Source organism: Fusarium falciforme, chromosome 9 (assembly GCF_026873545.1).
Source record: "Fusarium falciforme chromosome 9, complete sequence".
NCBI classification, from domain to species: Eukaryota; Fungi; Ascomycota; class Sordariomycetes; order Hypocreales; family Nectriaceae; genus Fusarium; species Fusarium falciforme.
The window spans coordinates 1,230,292-1,247,961 of record NC_070552.1 but is presented as its reverse complement, the minus strand read 5'-3'; the positions used below and the strand labels follow the sequence as shown (position 1 = coordinate 1,247,961).

Sequence of the window (17,670 nt, the reverse complement as noted above, 5' to 3'; positions counted from 1 at the left end):
AGGGACGGTAGCGAGGTTTCGATGTTTTTTCGGATATCCAATTGGATGTGTTGCGCAGGTCGATAGGTTTTGGTTACGGGAAGACTTTGGGTTAGCAACATCAAAAGTAGAAAGGAATTGGTCCTGGGATAGGTACTAATTCAAGTATTAATGAGCATTGAAGTTGTACTTGAGTATCATGATGAGGAGTGGTCCAGTGTGGAGGCGTCCTTGGCATCGCCAGGGTACATGGAGTTGACTCGGGACTTGATGTTGCCTCAGATCAAGTTGTTTTTATGGTTTTACTGCCAGTTGTAGTTCTTATATATAGTTTGACGGTTTATTATCTCATGCCCAAGAGCTTCAAGTCCAATGGCTTCATTCGTCTGATGTATCTTCTCCGACTGGAGGAGCAATGACCATGTATGCAGAACCAACACACCTCGACAACGGCCAATCAATTACTCGTGAAACCAAGGCCTCGATTGCAATTGTCAAGTACATAATGGATTGACAGGCTCAATTGACGCTTAGGTAAAACATGTCCCGATTTATCTTGAACTACAGTCCAGATCTAATATTAGTCTGGTTTCTCCAACGACTCAAGCCCCATTCTCGAGTCTCCGCGGGGATACTCACAAAAAGAGGCACGAGCTGCCTCCACAAAACATGTCATAGCCATCGGCAATGTGCCGGCTTCTCAATTTCGTTCTGTCAAGAATATATGACGTCCAGCGAATAAAGACTCTTTGCGGGGCCACTTGGAAGAATCGGCCGAGTTTTTTCGACTCAAGGCCGAGACGTCAGGTGGCGTTTTCTATGTCTAGCTCGTCAGATCATGGTCGTTTATAAACTTGGCTGGATCCTCCAGGTGGAAACCATGGATTTTCTTTGATTGTTGCGAGGATCTGAAGAGATCTGTTTGTCGTCATGACTGCTTCGGGGCTCGACTCGGACCCGGATCCTAGTCAAGTTACATACCCCGGGTCCGCGCCGACGATCACGGAGGACGTCAGCCGGGATCGATATGCCGTCAATCACCGGGGATGGCGTCGTGTCGCGCTCTGCTTCACGCCGTCGTGGTTCACCGTCACCATGGGCACGGGCATCACGTCAATTCTGCTTCACAACCTGCCTTACAACGGTCGATGGCTGTACTGGATCTCTGTCGTCATCTTCTGTCTCAACGCCCTACTCTTTGCATCGTTCCTGTGCATCTCAGTCGTGAGATACACCTTGTTCAAGGGGTTGTGGTCCGAAACTCTGCGGAATCCTGCGCAGGCTGTCTTTCTTGGTATTGTACCTTGTCAAGTTTACCCGATCTTGGCTAACATGGTCAAGGCACATTTCCAATGGGTCTTTCCACGATAATCAACATGATTGTATTTGTCTGTGCTCCTGCCTGGGGAAATCGAGTAGTTGTCTTTGCGTGGGCTCTTTGGTGGATAGACATCGTTTTGGCCGTGGCATGCAACTTTTACATTCCATACGCCATTATGCAAACGCCGGGTGTAAGTTTCCTGTTACTGCTCCTTGGCAAGTTGCTGAACCAAATAGGTAACCCTTCCCTCGATGAACGCATCTTGGCTTCTCCCTATAGTTGCCGACATCGTCGCCTCCGCAACAGGCGCCATCGTAGCCAACGTCTTGGCCAACGATCAGCACGCCCTCTGGACAGTCATCATCAGCTATATCCTATGGGGCACTGGGGTATCTACGGCGATGCTGATACTGGCCATGTACTACAGCCGGCTCATGTTCCACGATGTTCCGCCAAAGGAAATGGTCGTGTCCTCCTTTATCCCTCTCGGTCCTCTCGGCCAAGGTGCAGCGGGTATTCAACTACTGGGACAAGTATCCCTTAAACTCTTCAAGAGTAACAACTTCATCCCCGCGGCGCCCATGGCAGGTCAGTTCTTCTACGTGGCAGGAATACTCATAGCCCTCGTAATGTGGGGGTTCGGACTCATGTGGCTCTTCTTCGCACTCGCGGCCCTCTACCGGCGTCGACGGTTCCCCTTCAACCTCAATTGGTGGGCCTTTACTTTTCCCCTGGGAGTGTACGCGGTGGCTACAACGACTCTGGCGCAGGAGTTGCCGTCGGTGTTCTTCAAGGTTCTAGGCACCATCTTGTCAGTCATTGAGACGATGCTGTGGATTATGGTAGCCGTGGGAACTGTACGGTATAGTTTAAATGGGCGGTTATTTCAGTCACCGCCGCTTGGGGCATGGACTGAGAAGAAGGGGTAAAACAATAAAGAGAATGGGACATTGGTATGATTGAGTACCTACCTATTTAGAGCTTAAAATCCAATTTGTAGTTGAGTCGCCGGAGAATGGCGAGGTGGGGCCGAGTCGAGCTCCGGATAACCCCACTTTTGTCCGGGCAGCTTGTCCCATGTTGTGTGCCGTCAGCTCGAAGCTTCCAAAAGCCTTGTGGAAACGTGAGATGAGGGTTAGAAGCTTGAGCTAGTGAAATTTGGAGAGGGGGGAAAGTACATGAGAGATGGCGCACAGTTGAACAAGAGTTTGGTTGGATCCTCAACTGTAAGCCATTCTTGACAATAAAACACGCAATGAATACATTACAATATCCAGCTAATTAGAGAAGATACTCTCTCAATTACCTGGTCATCAAAAGTTTAGGCTATTCTCATAATCGTCAAAGCTGTTGAATGGAATATGCCAAGTCCCAGTTCCCCACACAAGAAGCAAGCACCTCCACTTCCCCCCTAAGAGGGAGGTACAGCACCTACCCCTGTTTAGTGTCGCCTCCTCCATTCGATCCCCATTTGCGTGCTGAGGCCAGATTGTCACCACCCAAAACCACCTTCTCTTCCCCATCGCCGCCCTTCACACAACCTTTCTTCTTCCTCTCTTCTTCATCCCCTCCTCTGTCTTCTCGGTTCTCACGGTTCTTCCCATCTCGTCGCCATGCTCTTCAAGTCCTCGATTCTGGCCCTCCTGGCCTCTCAGGTCTTTGGTGCTTTCGCCCAGGTATGTTTTTGCCCTCCCCTGGTCTTTCATCCGCCACTCGATCTTTCATCCTCCCCCTTGGTCGCATGATCAATTGCTCTCGACTCCATCGCCAGAAACACCACTAACACCTTCCCCAGGACACTTCTGATGCCAACGCCCCTCCTCCCAATGTCGCCCAGCTCAAGGCCGATGTCAGCGCCAGCTTCCCCGAGGCCGACATCTTTGGCGTCAAGCTCGTCAACGGCCGTCCCACAAAGGCTGTCATCGAGGTCAACAACCGCGACGATGGCCCCATCCAGATCGCCTTTGTCGGCGGCTCCCTCTCCACCACCAAGGAGCTCCCCGCCGAGAAGCCCGCCTACGAGGCCATCGTTCGCAACTTGACGGCCGTCCAGTACAACCTCGAGGTCCCCGCCGGCGAGAAGAAGGAGCTTCCCTTCTCCTTTGCCCTCGACATGCAGCCTCAGGATGTTCTCCTCCGTCTTGTCGCTGTCGTCTCCGACGCCAAGGGCAACATCCACCAGGTCCAGGTCCACAACGCTGCCGCTTCCATTGTTGAGGCTCCCACCAGCTTCCTCGATCCCCAGATGTACGTCTCCAAACCACGTCCCATTGATTCAGATATCTGACTTTAAATAGCATCTTCCTCTACCTCTTCCTCTCTGCCGCCTTCGCTGGTACCCTCTACTTTGTTTACAAGACCTGGATCGAGGCTCTCTTCCCCCAGGCCAAGCGCGCCCGCTCCACCAAGAAGGCCAAGAAGGTCGAGACTGCTGAGCCCCTCTCCGGCTCCGAGGCCACCGGCGCTGCCACTGGCTCTGGCAAGGACTACGACGAGAGCTGGATCCCCGAGCACCACATCAACCGCCCTGCTGCCCGACGCGTCAAGTCCAGCGCCAGCAACAAGAACAAGAAGCTGGAGTAAAGAAGCTTCCAACAGCTTGTTGGGCTTTCTCCGGCTCCGGCGTCATCACGAAATATCGAGAATAATCTCGACGTGACGCGCCATGTAACGAGTTTCCGAGGCGGTGGGCAGAGACGTCCGCTTCCCGTGTATTCTTTCATTTTCGGGTAGACTAGGGGCGAGCGCGTCACAGGCAGGCAGGCAGGGCATGATTTCAATCGCATGATGGACGGATATGCGCAAAATGGTTGCTGCAATGTACATTACCTGTGCCAAAATTGAATACCACGTCATGATATGGGTGTTCGCACTGATTCAGATTTACTCGATATTGCCTTGCCTGATTGTAGTTGTAAAATGCCCCAGATCTAAAAGTAAGTTCATGGCATGCCCAGCAGCCATTGCCTTTATCTTGTCAAGACAAATGCTTAAACATAACTCTCATGACACATCACACTCCATTTGACTGGCCCATTCTCTCCTCTGCTGCTTCAGCTGCCAGATAGCCCATGACGGCCTGCTCCTGCAGCCGCGTATCCTTCTCTGGGGCCTCCTCTTGCCTGGCAACATGTCCAAAGAGGCACTCCCAAAGATCATTCTTCTCGACATTCTCTCCTGCCGTCTTGTCCTTGCTCATAAGTCGTGACAGGGCCGCCTGCTCCAGCTCGAGCGTGTTGGCTTCGTCAATACTCGCTGCGAGCAGATCAGGAGTCGACTCCTTCGACTTGCCCTTGCCAGTGCGGCGCATATGCTCCATGCGCCGCTGCACAGAGAGGTTGTAGATGGACTCCTCCACCGTGCCCGTAACAAGGTAGAGCCACACCGTAGTCTCGTGCTGCTGGCCAATACGGTCGACACGCGCAATGGCCTGGAGCTCCAGCGCAGTATTGAGAAGCGGTTCGCAAAGAAACACGTGGCTTGCATTGACGAGGTTCAGACCGCTTGAGTGTGCGCGAGCGTGCAGGAGGAAACATTCGACCGAAGGGTCTTCCTTGAACCTGGTGATACCGTTGGCATCGTCGATGGACGCAAACCCGATCCTGGATCGCGAAAAGGCGTTGCGAAGGATGGCCAAGAACCCCTTGTACTGGGAGAAGATGATGGATTTTGCTCCAGGGTCCGATTCCCGCAGCCAAAGGAGGTGCTTGACCAACGTATCAACCTTGGTCGTGAACGAAACTCCATCAAGCTCAATGTTCTGGATCTCAGCCAGCTTGTCCGCATTAAACTCGGAGTAGATGAGCGTCTTGTTGGACAACGAGTTGCGCTTCTGAGGGCTATCCCCCACCTCGTTCTGGTCCTGCTCGGAATTGTCATTGAGCACCTTCAGTTGCTGTGGATTAATGGTGATGTCATGGAGGTTGGACGACTTGAGCTTCCTCTTGCACACAGGGCAGTTGTGATGGGCTTTGAACCACAACATCATGCACTCTTTGCAGAACTGGTGCCCGCACACAGTCAGGACGCCAACCGTGAAGGGTGTCTGGCAGATGACACACATGCGGGGTTCGTTGGACTTGTTTCCTGATTCCTTGAGGTTGAGGACTTGAGAGGTTAGCCAAGCTCAAATATCTTGGGCACAATACTTACGATATCTATGTTTAGCTTCATTTGACGAAAGCTTCTTCCGGAGGTTGTCCTCTGTCTCCTTCATCTTCTCCATGGTTGCCTCCGTGTTGGGCCCTTCATACGGCAAAACGCTGTCTGAGACTACCTGTAGCTGACGGTAGTACTCCACGCGGAGGTTCATGATGATCCTGAAGTTTTCGACTTCAGCTTCAAGCGCAGTCGTCGCCTTGCTCTGCTTGTTGAGAAGCGCCTGAGTTGCCTTGAGTTGTCTATCGGCGATTTGTGCCTCAAGAACGCTCCGATTGGTGTCCTTTGCCAACCTCGACGAAAGTGCCCGAAACTCGCTGATGGCCTTCCGCATCGATGTTGACTGCGGCTTGATTTGGTCTCGAAGGGTCATCAACTCGATGAGTTTCTGAGGAGCAGGACCCTCGCCTTCGCGTGCAAACTTGAGCGACATTTCTGCCTCATGCTTGATCAGCTCATTCGACTGCCCAGTCAAGGCGTCCTGTCGATCTGCCACGATGGCTCGCAGTGCCTGCACGTAAACCACCACCTCTTCCTGGATTCTAGCCGACTCCCCCATTTCCTCACCGGTTGTGTCGACTTCATCCTCCTCATCCACCAAGGGCTTCAGGAGAAGTCCAATGAGGTACTCTCTCCACTCGTCAATCACATTCGCTTGGTCATTCAACTCTCCGTACAACGCCTCTAAGTCGTCTATGATGCGTCCGCTTTCTATGCCTCGTTCAGTCCCTGCCACGAGCTCTGGGAGCTCCGCAAATGACTGTTCAGATGCCTTCTGCGCTATTTTCTTCATCAATCGAGTCGCTTTGCCATGAGACTCGCGCAAGATCTCTCTTCGGATGGCCTTTGCCTCGTTGTATCCGTCGTCCTCGAGCTTTCTTAGACGAAGAAACTCTTCAGATTCGGGCTCGGTCATTTCAGGGTTATCACGTATCTGGAAGTAGGCGTTGGCGCAGAAAAAGACAGCTCTGTGCTCCATCTCGAGCGCTCCGCGAAGTCGTCGTCGGCTCTCGCCCAGCTGGCCTTTGTTTCCGGTCTCCATCTCATCTTCAGAATCTTCATCTTGGTCACTGTCAACGTCTGCTTCGAGGTTCCCATTCGCGTTGCTGGCAGTCAAGGCCTGGAACTCGGCTCGGGCATCAGAAACAAGCTTGCGTGTTTCTTCTCGGACAGACGTCCAAATTTCCAAGGCTTCCCGAACCCGCGGGCTGTTTTCGTATAGCTGGCCTCGAGTCAGCTTGCTAGAGAGGTAAGCTTTCTCATCTGCTCGTATAGCAACTTCGCTCTGTTCAATCATGGCATCCAGGACTTCGTCGACAGTTCTCATCGGTCGGCTCTTGTTATGGCCAAGTCGACGATTGTACCCTGCAACTTCAGGGTGCAAGGCTGTCTGCCTCAGTCGGTTCAACCAGGTTCGCATCGACTCCTCATGCTCCTCCGGCAGCCATTCATCCGAAAGCGGTGCCCCATGGAGATCTAGATCGCACTCCTCTGCCATTTCGCGAAATAGCGATTGGTAATGTTGCTCCTCGACAGCCGTGAATGGCATGCTTATCACAAAGCGCTTCTGAGGTGGCAGTACCAACTCATCCCGAACCATCGACTTCGTGTGACGAACTGCGATACTATTGAAGAGGCGCTGGAATATGGGTTTGTGTCTTTCGATCATGGCCCGCCAGATGTAAGTTGAGGTGCAATACGGCTCGTATTGTAGGAACAGCAGCAAGCCAAAAAGATCCTTGACGTCGTCCTTGACTGGAGTTCCAGTGATTCCCCAAGCATTGACACGAGGAAGCACCCGGGCCACTGTTGCCGCTTGGCTAACACCACTCTCGATCATCTGTGCTTCGTCCAGACAAACTCTCCACCATGCCAGTTGCGCGAGGGGTGACTTGGCTCGGGGATAAACTCGTGCGTGTCGTCGTGAACGCTCAGGGGGTGCGGCTACGAAATGAAGCTCGGCCGACAGAATCGAATATGTGGTGATGATGATGTCGTGCCCGGCGAGTTCATTGATAATCTGGTCCTCGTCACCAGACATCTTTTTCCGGCCCTGGTAAAACTTGACGCTCAGTCCGGGGGCGTGGCGAGCGATCTCAGATATCCACTGGGCCCTCAGTGACTCGGGTGTCACTATCAACGTAGCGCCGGTGGGCGTCAGGTTCGCCTGAACCTCATAGTCAGTCGCCACTAGAGGGGTTGCCCTTTGGTGTAGCAGAACAAGGCCAAGAATCTCCAGGGTCTTCCCCAAACCCATCTCCTCGGCCAAGATGCCGCCTTTGACAGACGCTTCCGCGTTTCGAAATGGCGCCGGATCCTTTGTGACAACATGAAGCAGTTCGTTCAGATAGTAATCATTGCCCTCCACGTCGACCAGTTTGCGAAAAGCATTCACGGGCTCCTCTTGGTCGGCCGCGTAAGGAACGATGGTCTTGTCGGTGTCTGACCATTGGACTCCTTCCCGTTTCAGTAGCCACTGCAAAGTCCTCTTCTGGTACGGGAACAAGGCCGCTTCAAGAACAGGAACTTCGATGGTTGAGGGGATCTGGTCGTCCTTGGGAGGAACAAAAGCTGCCTCGTAGAAATCCATGGGAGACCATGAGCGGTCGATCTGGGCAGAATCGGGGAGCAGAGCGTCAATCAAGACTTGGCTTTGACGTCGGTCCGCCGTTGGCCTCAATTGGTGTAATAGTGACGGGGTTTCATTCCAATGGAAAACGTGAGTAATCAGTATTGTCGCCTTTCTTCCGGATCTCTGGACTGTCACGTCAACCGTTTTCCACAAAGCGCCTGGGCGGGACTTTGCTTGAGCGATACCAGTCTTGGATAGAATTGACCTTGCCGTCTTGTCCGCATCTTGGGGCCTCAGAGTAACGTGAGGGCTGTATTTCGGACCTGTTGTGAACGTGATTTGGAGAATATTGGAGACGATTAAAAAATGAACATATTGGCCAACGTCTCGTCGAATGGTCGTGAAATCCGTAGACGCAACATCAGCACACTCGCGAGAAATCGAGACCTCAGTCTTCAAGACAGGAATCGAGGGCAGGGCAGGGCTAGACGTCTTCTTGCGCCGCTTAGTCGGCGGCTCACTGGAGGATGAGGCTTGGCTTGAATCTTCGGACTGTTCGGAAGATGGAAGATTGCAAAGGCCATCAATGATCCGTGCCGGCATTACGGCTAGGATAAGTCAGAGTGCATGCGTTAATAAGGGACCGGGACGACAAACCATCGAGGCCAACCTTCGGATGCCGGCCGACAAACATCTCAGCTTCTCTTGCGGGTTTCTCCCTTATGTTCTGAAGATGAAAAGGCTGCCGACCGAAGAATGTGTGATAAAAATAAAAAATGAGAGAAAGATGGTGTAACAGGAAGGATGCAGGTCGAGGAGGGTAGGTAGTCCTCGAGGTGGGATGTCAGCCTGGCCGTTGTTATCGGAGGGTGGCCAATGAATGAGCTCCGATAGTGCGCCACACATGCCGAGTGGACCGTACTCGACCAACAGCCTCGCTTACCTAATGCGGGTCCATGGTCAAATTTCGAGATCAATGTTCAACGGCTCATGAGACTCTAGCGAAGCTCGACGACGACCGAGGATAGAGGCGGAACTCGTAGCCATTCGACCCATTGAACAGTGTAGGCTTTCTCCTCGGCTTCAATTGCCCACCTCAACAATTGGGTTCAGGGACTAACATCCATCTCTAGCAAAATGAAGGGCGAACGACTCCGGTCAACCTTTGGCCTGCTTCTGCAGAGCGGCAGCGCCTTTTCGCGGACAGGACAGATCCGACAACTGCACAAGACGAGGCCAGCACCTCCGATCCCCCAGCCCCGACCTTTTGTTCCCGATGTGCCGACTTTCCTCACCCTGATCGGCCGCGGCCTCAATAAGTATGCCAACAAGTTCCCCTCATGGGAGGCCCTCTTCTCCCTCACCTCCCCGCAACTCAAGGAGCTGGGCATTGAGCCACCCCGGAACCGACGATACCTCCTCCACTGGATGCACCGGTACCGACAGGGCGCTCTGGGACCCGGTGGAGACTTTCAGCATGTCAAGGACGGAGAGGCGCTGCTCAAGGTTGCGACACCGCCGCCGTCGAGCCTCAGCGATGCCAAGTGGGTTGTCAACGTGCCCCACGAGGTCGAGGGTGCCGCCACGGAGCCTTCCTCAACGCTGGTCCGGCCACAAAGATACAAGGTGCTTGGCGCCAAGACGATTGCAGGACCCTATGCCACACCACTGCCCGGTCTGGATGGTGCCGTGGTCAAGGTGACGGAGGGGATGTGGGAGAACCGCCAGGGCCGCAAGATTGACGGTGGTGAGCGCAGAAGAGCCGAGGTCCGGTTCAAGAGGAGGTCTGCGGAGCGGAGGGCCGAGCGTGAGGCCGAGATGATGTCGAACCTGTAACGGCCGGTCAAAGGAAACGATACGACGTGTACATTTACCACTGTAGTTTTAGCCAATTCAACTTATGGTTCATGGCCAGTTTGGCAGAGCATGTTGAGCATGGTTGTTCTTGTGTACTTGGATGAGATGTATAACAACTACGTTTCAGCCCTATGTTCTCTTCCAACCTGCGACAGGTTATAGCTTTTACATAGTAGACATTGACTCATCTCTCCCGCCATAGAAACCATCTACTATGTTTTAAGCCAGTTTCAGGGATCATTCTCTCGTCAACACCAGATCTAGTCCAGTGGATCTTTCAAGGCGGTGCATTTCCCCAAAACGGCTGACGGAGCCGTTACCTTGTGAGAAAAAAGGGCCCCCAGCCCCCTTGACAAGCGAGTGGCGAAAAAAGACAAATGCTCCTTTGGAAAGATGCCTTGATCCTTTTGACATGGCCTCGCTTGAAAAAGTTTAATTCAACGTCGTTTCTTGTGTTTGAGTGAAGAGCCGCATCCTGTTGTGGTTTGTTTGTAAGCGATGACGAAGACGGGGTGTGGGCGTGAACGGAAAGATCCACATTGTCTTGGGTTTGATCGAGGTTTAGGAGTCGTAGGGCTGAAAAAGAGAAGAATGATCTGATATTTGGATATGCAGGGAAAAGCCGAGTAAAGGTGTATGGCGTTGTCTATCGGTTGAAGCCACGCGAGTAGACGGCGGCCTCTAGAAGCATTCCATGCACGACAAGATAGCCCGTCTACATGGACGATTTGCCTAGTATTATCTTACTTGGGGGCACCTGTCATCACATTAATTTAGGCCTTGGCGATGGTATGGAGAGACACTATCGGATGTTGCCAATCCCAGACATACAATATTGACAGAGGCCTCCAAACTCATGAGCATGACAGCCTCCCTTAATCCCAGTCATGAATCCCATACAAGCACCAGACCACAGCAATGACACGTTCCCGTCGCGTCGCTCCCAACGCCACAAAACCGTTCATGTCGAGCCATGGTTACAGGAAGCGAAGCTGCTCTGCGGCGTGGGGGGGAGGGAATGACGGGCCATGGATCATGGGTCTTGAACAAGGCAGTTTTTTTTTTCCTGAGAGGAGTAAATATCCACCAACCCTTCACCCCTGTTCACTTGAAGGACGACGCTGTGCAAATCACTCCCGTCGTGCCGTGGCCCCACGTTCAACGTGATGTTGATTGGGGTCGAGATAGTCTACCCAGCAGCGTTGACCTCCTGGAGGGGAAAGGTCTGGCCTTGTGCTCGGCATTGAATGGATCTGCTGTCATCCACACCCGCCATTGACATCTCCGAGGATCAGAGGATGAGACCCCTGGATAGTTGAGCTTGGACGATGGATGGGTACTGCATCCGTACCCCAATACCATATCCATACCCTATATCATTCACATCGCGGACTGTTGTGAAACAGAAAAGGCTGCATGTGCCGAGGTGGGCTTAAATAGTCTTGCATATTCGGCGTGACTCTTTTGAGGATCGGCAACGGTAACATTTGGAGTCGTCGTTCAGAAGTGTTAGCGTTGTCATGTAAATGTGCAATGTCTGGTAGCGAAATGGCACGCGCAGCTGGCGTCGACGCCACATTCTTTAAGAATAGAAACCTCCAAGTTCTAAAGGTGGCTTGATGTAGGTAACCACAGACGGCTCCTTGTTACATTGAAAAGCTGCACAAGACTCGCCCATTGGCATCGAGAATGCGACGATGGTCTTCAGCTCTTGGATTCGTGTGTGATGGCTACATACTCTGCACAAGACATGAATATCCATGCCATGAGACCCAGATCGCCAGCAAACATGTCAAAACTGCCTTGCCAGGCCGCTAAGGCTCGTCGGTGCAACTCCCATTTGGATTGGATGAGCCAAACCCTGTCAAGCTGGACGGACGAAAGCACGGCCGCAGCCATCATGTCCGATCCCATGGATGTTCATTTTAACGCAGAGGGAGAAAAAAAAAAACCCCTCTCTTTGGTGAGGAGAAGGGATGATCGGGGCTACACACCAACGCAACTTACAAGAGGGTATTTTAAGTAACAGCAAAGGTGACGGACGCCGTTCGTTGGTTGAACAAGCGAGCGAAGCGGGTGAGAGGCGTCAGGGATAGCCCGACCTGACGGGTTAGAGTTTGTTGTTGATCTAGTCAAGGAACCTTTGTCTTGCAGATCCCTCTTTTTTGGCGCAAAAGGCAAAAAAGAAAGCAACTCGAGGGAGATTGCTTGTTCTCTCTCACCGACGAGTGAAGAGAGGTCTGCGTAGTCGATACGCAGAATACGGGTGTCAGAAGAGACAGACAAGACACATCCAAGAGCTGCCTAATTTTGGACATTGCTGTCTTCTTGTCTGCAAGGGTATGAATGAGCGAGGTTGTATTGAGTGAAGGTGACGATGTCGATCATCAAGGATCACTAATACAAGTGAACAAGGACCCAAACACGAGAATTATTCACACCGAGAGAGTGGAATCCGAACAGTCCCTGGATATGTCAGGAGGCTATACTCTACAAGGAGGGGTCACGACGCCCTTTACAAGACAACAAGATGTGAGGACTTTAACTGCAGATGATGACTCTTGACTTGAACCTGACCTTTTTCGTATTTGGCTGTGTGCTGAATAATTGCCCTTGTATGCTAAGTTAAATGCCTTGTCAAGACTTGCTCCCCTGCTGGCACATCACCACCACCACCAGGCGAGAAACAAGGTTACAGCTGGAATACTGTAGGGCTGATGCGACCGACGGGCAACTCGGCCTCGCCTCCCTGGATTTATCCCAATCTGGCATGTGGGTATTTTCCGAGTTGAGCATCACCAAAGAGCAAGAGTCTGGACCATCTGTACTGTTGCATCACCTGGACAACCTGCCATTCGTTTGTCGTCACCACCATGATAATCAAACCTGTGGCTCATTGTGCGGCGCGTCCATCTGGCATCTGCCTGGCGCCCTGGGGCTTGCTTGCTGCGAGTGCCTGCAGGCCCCAAGGCAGCAAGAATCTTGTATCACAGCCGTTCCAGAATCTTCCCGGCATACGCAAACTACAGTAGCATAACGGTCGAGCATAACGGGGCACATATCAGATGTACAATGAATGGGGTTGCCTGGGGCTGGATGGCCTCAAGAGGAGAGGAGAGAGTCCAAGTGCCTGGGACGATTCCTAAAACGACGCCCAATTGATCCTTGTCCCCGGCACATGTTCCGTCTGTGACAGGGATACCTAAAGAGTTGAAGAAGCAGTGAGTGAGTGAGTGCCATATTGTGCAGCGTTTTTCTATTGCTAGCTCATAATAATAGCCCTTGTTAATTTATCCAATGCCCACGCCTAAACTCTTTACAGAACAAGTCCCCCCCAAAAAACCCGCCCGCCTAAAACAACCCAACCCCAAGCAAGCTCCGCTTTGTCTTTCTTTGTCGTCGTTTTCTCGTCGTATATCTCGCATTCGGCCGCCTGGCCCTGTCCCTCCAGCAGTAGGTACCACCCGTTACGCTCGTGCGGGTGGCTTGGTCTCTGGGGGTGGGTGATTTCCCGAGGGGACGGATATGTGTGAGAGACGCGTCGGCTGTGACGCCTCTCTGCTTGATTATTGCCGTTTGCAAAGAGGTGATTCTGCTTCAAAGACTAATCATCTTGTTCCCAATCTCGAGGTGTGACGTTGGCACATACGCAGCCCTACCAGGAAAAGACAAGACAGCCTCGCAACCCCCCCATGCACCTTCGGAGAGCGCGGCCCCAGGAGGATGACTCTTCCCGTTTGTCACGGGGACGGCCAATTACTCAGAAGTGAGTGAGTCTTTTGCTGCATGGCCTGGCCTGGCATGTGTCTGGCCGTTCGTGACGGGACGGCTCAAGCCTCCTGTCACTCGTCTACACCAGCACTCGGCGACGTCAAGCCTCATGAGCCTTGTACCTGCCTAGCAGAGCCTGGCTTCTTTTCCTTCTTTCCCCGGCGGAGTGAGGTTTGTCCCGGCCGGCGGGCGGCGGGCGGGTCGGACACCCTCCCATCCCCACTCCCGTTTTCACGGACACTCCCCCCAATGGACACACCCTCCTTTTGCTGCTCAAGCCTTCACTCTTTTTCCATTCCCACGGTCACACTAGACCCCCGGCTTCCAGGGCTGAGGGGGCCCATATGGCAAAGGGGAAAAGAGTAGGTAGACTCTGAACGGAGGGCGTAGACGATATGAATAGAGCCACCTCCAACTTCAAATTAGGAATCCTAGTTATTCGACTCTTATTTCTCCCTCCCCGTCCACTCTCTGATCCCAATTCCTCACCTCGCCTCGTGTCCTCTGCGTCACCCATCGTAATTCATTCCCCATACAAACAGTCTGCCCTACCGGGTCCCCCGTCAACCCTCCTTGTCTTGGTATTCGTATACACCCCCCTTCCAAGACCTCTTCCAAGCCCCGGTCCCGGCCGACTCTCTCGGGGCTGGCTCTGCTGCAGATCCACTGTCGCATGGCCGTCGACATCTGGGTCTGTCAGGTACTACCGATGATGATGAGGATCATGGCACAGGGCGGACTTGTCTGGTACGTGACCCATGTCTCTTTTGCATCTTTTGACTCCCGTCTGCCTCTCTTTACACTGCCCTGCATGTATGTATGCGCATTCGTCCCGCTGCTTGTCAAGGACCCCTGTTCAGTGCTGGAGTCTTGTTCAAGGTTGAGATATCCCCAAGTCTAAGCCTGCAGCTTGTCTGCCTAACTGATATCAACCCCTTGGACTATTATATATCAAGACCTCGTCTACCTGACTCGAGATAATCTTTACCTTCAACTTACACTGTTTTACAGATTCAACTTTTACTTGAAAGACTCTGAACTTTTATGTTCCTTCTTTACGACTACTCTTGTCTTGACAACCTCAAAGCCCTATCCTGGGGCTTTTCTTGAATGATACTCTGAGGGTAGATGTCATCGCCGAGATACTCTGCCTCCGACTTGCAACCCCCAGAGATCAGAATACATAGCGCTTCTCCAGAAGTCCCACAGGTACAGCAAAGCCAGTACCAGTACCTGTACGAGGAGGAACTGGAAGCTTCTGAAGAACTTGAACAACATCGTCGAGCCAGGTCTCTGCCTTCTGAGACTCCCCGTGAGGGACATCGAAGGCACAGGAAGAAGAGATCTTCCAACACGGCGCACCTCGAGACCCCCGCGGTAGATCCCAGAAACAACAAGATGGCTGGAAGCTCAAAGCACAGCTCCGGCAGTTCCCGAAAGGGCAGCTCTTCTTCTTCTTCGTCAAAGAAGTCAAAGTCAAGCCCCAAGGACGATCTTGACTGGACCGACGTGACAGATCCTGAAGAGAGACGGAGAATCCAGAACCGCATTGCCCAACGCAAGTTCCGTAGGTTAACGCTGCTTAACTATAACTGACAGTAGGCTAATAGAACAATAGGAGAAAAGGCCCGAGAAAACAAGGAGAAGGCGGAACGAGACTCGCGTAACCAAGAGTACGCGGGCAACAGCTACCGTATCCCAAACCCCGGCGACTTCAGCACAGATCCAGAGCCCTCAGGTCTCCCCTGGGGAAGCGTCAATATTGCGCACTTTGTAGCGCGAGGCCAGGAGGTCGAGAGCCGGCGAAGCAGCGGGCGAGGAACATACAGCGGAGATGACGGCTTCGCGACAGCGACATACGGGGCCTCACCGTCCTACGGAGGAGCTCAATGGGCGCAACATACAAGCTACGGCGGAAGCAGCGGAGGAGACGAGATGTATTACGACGATTCCTATCTGTACGACCCAAATCTGCAGCAATGATGGAGGGCTGAGCGATGTGTAAGTGATGCTTATGATGCTTCTCCTGAGGCAACAACTGACGGGATATCTAGTTTCTGGTATCTGAAGCATAGAGGAGGACTGAAATGGAACGTATCATGAAAGATTGGAACTGCACATGTATCACAAGGGCTTGATTACTTTTGCAATACCCCCCTCCCTGATGAGATGATGTTTTTGGGATTTCTATTCTAGGAGACGGCTGAGATTTTCTTTTTTCCTCCTGTAAGACGACATGACTCTGCTTCTTCTTGTTTTTTCTTTTGTGGCCGAGGATAACGGCAAAGATGCTGGATCTCTTCTCTATTCTATTCATAGACCAGACTCTCTTCTTTTGTTTCTATAGGCTGGGGCGTTGGAGACTGGGGTGGGAAACATGGATATGATTAGGGGATCAAATTCCACACACCGATAAAGAGACTGAGAATTTCGTATTCCCAACTTTTGAAATGGGGCCATCGTGATGTCTTACTGAATGCGCCAAGTTGTCGATCCCCTTGGCGGGACACTGACAGTTGTCGAGGGGCGAGGGAGATACTTGGGGATGAACTCGACACGAACCCCTGGGTGTGTATCGAGTCGTAGTCAACGCGTGAAGAAACTACTTGAGAATAGGGCGAGCTTGGCTTGATGTCCTCCTGAGCCATCACGGAGAATACATTGTGGCTTAGCTCTGCCTGGCTGGCCAGAGACGTCCCTCACCCGCATTCCAGATACGTCACCAAAAACACAAAGGAGCCCCGAACGGGACGGAGCCCTGGTCCGCTTCCACGATGTCCTTGGGCATGTCGGCTGCGGCGTTTGGTGACAGACATGCAACCCGCGGGATCCGGGATCCCATCACCAAGGCATCCTTCTCGGCAGTTGAGACAAGAAACCAACGTGACAACCGCGGGTACCTAGGTTGTTGGGTAGTTCAAGCCTACTATACCACACGTGCCTTGAAGCTCATAAGGCTACTACCCAGGACCAGGCTGTTGGCAGATCCAGGGGATGGAATATCGCATAGGGCAGCAAGCGTGAAACGTCCCGCCGGCCCCGCAGAAAGAGAGAGGATCTGGACCCTTGAGAAACTCCTGCCTGGGGAGTGGATGGGACACTCATAGACGTACGTACGTGCGTGCGTAGGTAGCATCACTCCCCCCAGACGAGCCACTCAACATTGGAGGAATAACCTGGTCCCAAGGTCTAGGTAGTGAGTGTGTGTAGTAGTACCCGCCGCTAATCATCACCGTCGTGTCTCTTGCTGCAGTGCGCAAGGCAGATTCAGCGGCAGGAACCCACCCGTTGCGGCGGGTCGGAGTTTCCTTCGTCTGCACGACCAAAGGGGGAAAGAGGAGCCCATCTCTATTAGGAAGACGATTCGAGAGACAGCGGCCGCCGAGAAACGACTGACATCATCTTAAAAATGAGGGGACACGAGGAAGAAGGTGGGAAATCGAGATGATGGGCGTTTTTTGTGCTGACCTTAATGACATTCCCCAATTGACAGACATAATTATAGAACCTGAGGCTTGCATATCCTATACCCTGTCATCTCGTACATCTTACCATGGCTGGATGCTTATCCGTCACCTCCAACAGGTGTATATCCGATTCTTCATCTTATGCAGAGACGGTTACAGTGTAAATCGCGGAAAGCCTTAGCTGAAGGCGCGGATGCCCCGCGACTGCCTCTTTAGGCAACCTCAAATCTGCTCGGGAGCTTCTGGCAAACGCCCGAGCTCCACATCCACAGGGAAGGCACGGAACGCCCCTCCTTCCCACACACCCCTGCTGCAGGCTAACCTTCACCGCCCGGCAGAAAAAGTAGGTAACGATATTCTCCAATGGCTCAGACAAACCCATGAAGCCATCACCAACTCTTGTTCATTCCATCGCACCCCCCACACCCGTTGGCGTCAAGGCCCACTTTGCAGACTACCATTGATCCTTCGAGATCTTCGAATCTGCCTTCCTTCGTGCTGTGATCCCCAAAAATCTGCCTTCCTCGCGACGAGAAACGACCTAG

The 17,670-nt window shown here is 52.6% G+C and overlaps 4 protein-coding genes and 1 pseudogene across 5 annotated transcripts, besides 1 other annotated feature; 4 read left to right on the top strand and 1 right to left on the bottom strand.

Annotated features, from left to right (window-relative positions):
* Positions 1-909: 909 nt before the first annotated feature.
* NCS54_01126600 (Hypothetical protein) lies at positions 910-2,229 on the top strand (the record flags this gene model as incomplete). Its single annotated transcript, XM_053156546.1, has 3 exons — positions 910-1,273; positions 1,321-1,490; positions 1,537-2,229. The coding sequence occupies 3 exons, from the start codon at positions 910-912 to the stop codon at positions 2,227-2,229; spliced, it is 1,227 nt and encodes a 408-aa protein (XP_053012521.1).
* A 684-nt stretch (positions 2,230-2,913) lies between these two features.
* On the top strand, positions 2,914-3,883 carry NCS54_01126500 (Translocon-associated protein subunit alpha; the record flags this gene model as incomplete). Its single annotated transcript, XM_053156545.1, has 3 exons — positions 2,914-2,976; positions 3,096-3,547; positions 3,598-3,883. The coding sequence occupies 3 exons, from the start codon at positions 2,914-2,916 to the stop codon at positions 3,881-3,883; spliced, it is 801 nt and encodes a 266-aa protein (XP_053012520.1).
* Positions 3,884-4,313: 430 nt separating this feature from the next.
* On the bottom strand, positions 4,314-8,636 carry NCS54_01126400 (annotated as a pseudogene). The gene is made up of 2 exons: positions 5,453-8,636; positions 4,314-5,407 (listed from the first exon to the last, which is right to left on the bottom strand).
* Positions 4,314-8,636: a sequence feature.
* A 531-nt stretch (positions 8,637-9,167) lies between these two features.
* Positions 9,168-9,866, top strand: NCS54_01126300 (Protein FYV4, mitochondrial; the record flags this gene model as incomplete). The annotated part of the gene is made up of 1 exon (XM_053156544.1): positions 9,168-9,866. One exon carries the CDS (start codon positions 9,168-9,170, stop codon positions 9,864-9,866), a length of 699 nt encoding a protein of 232 aa, XP_053012519.1.
* A 4,920-nt stretch (positions 9,867-14,786) lies between these two features.
* On the top strand, positions 14,787-15,641 carry NCS54_01126200 (BZIP domain-containing protein; the record flags this gene model as incomplete). Its single annotated transcript, XM_053156543.1, has 2 exons — positions 14,787-15,225; positions 15,277-15,641. The coding sequence occupies 2 exons, from the start codon at positions 14,787-14,789 to the stop codon at positions 15,639-15,641; spliced, it is 804 nt and encodes a 267-aa protein (XP_053012518.1).
* Positions 15,642-17,670: the final 2,029 nt, after the last annotated feature.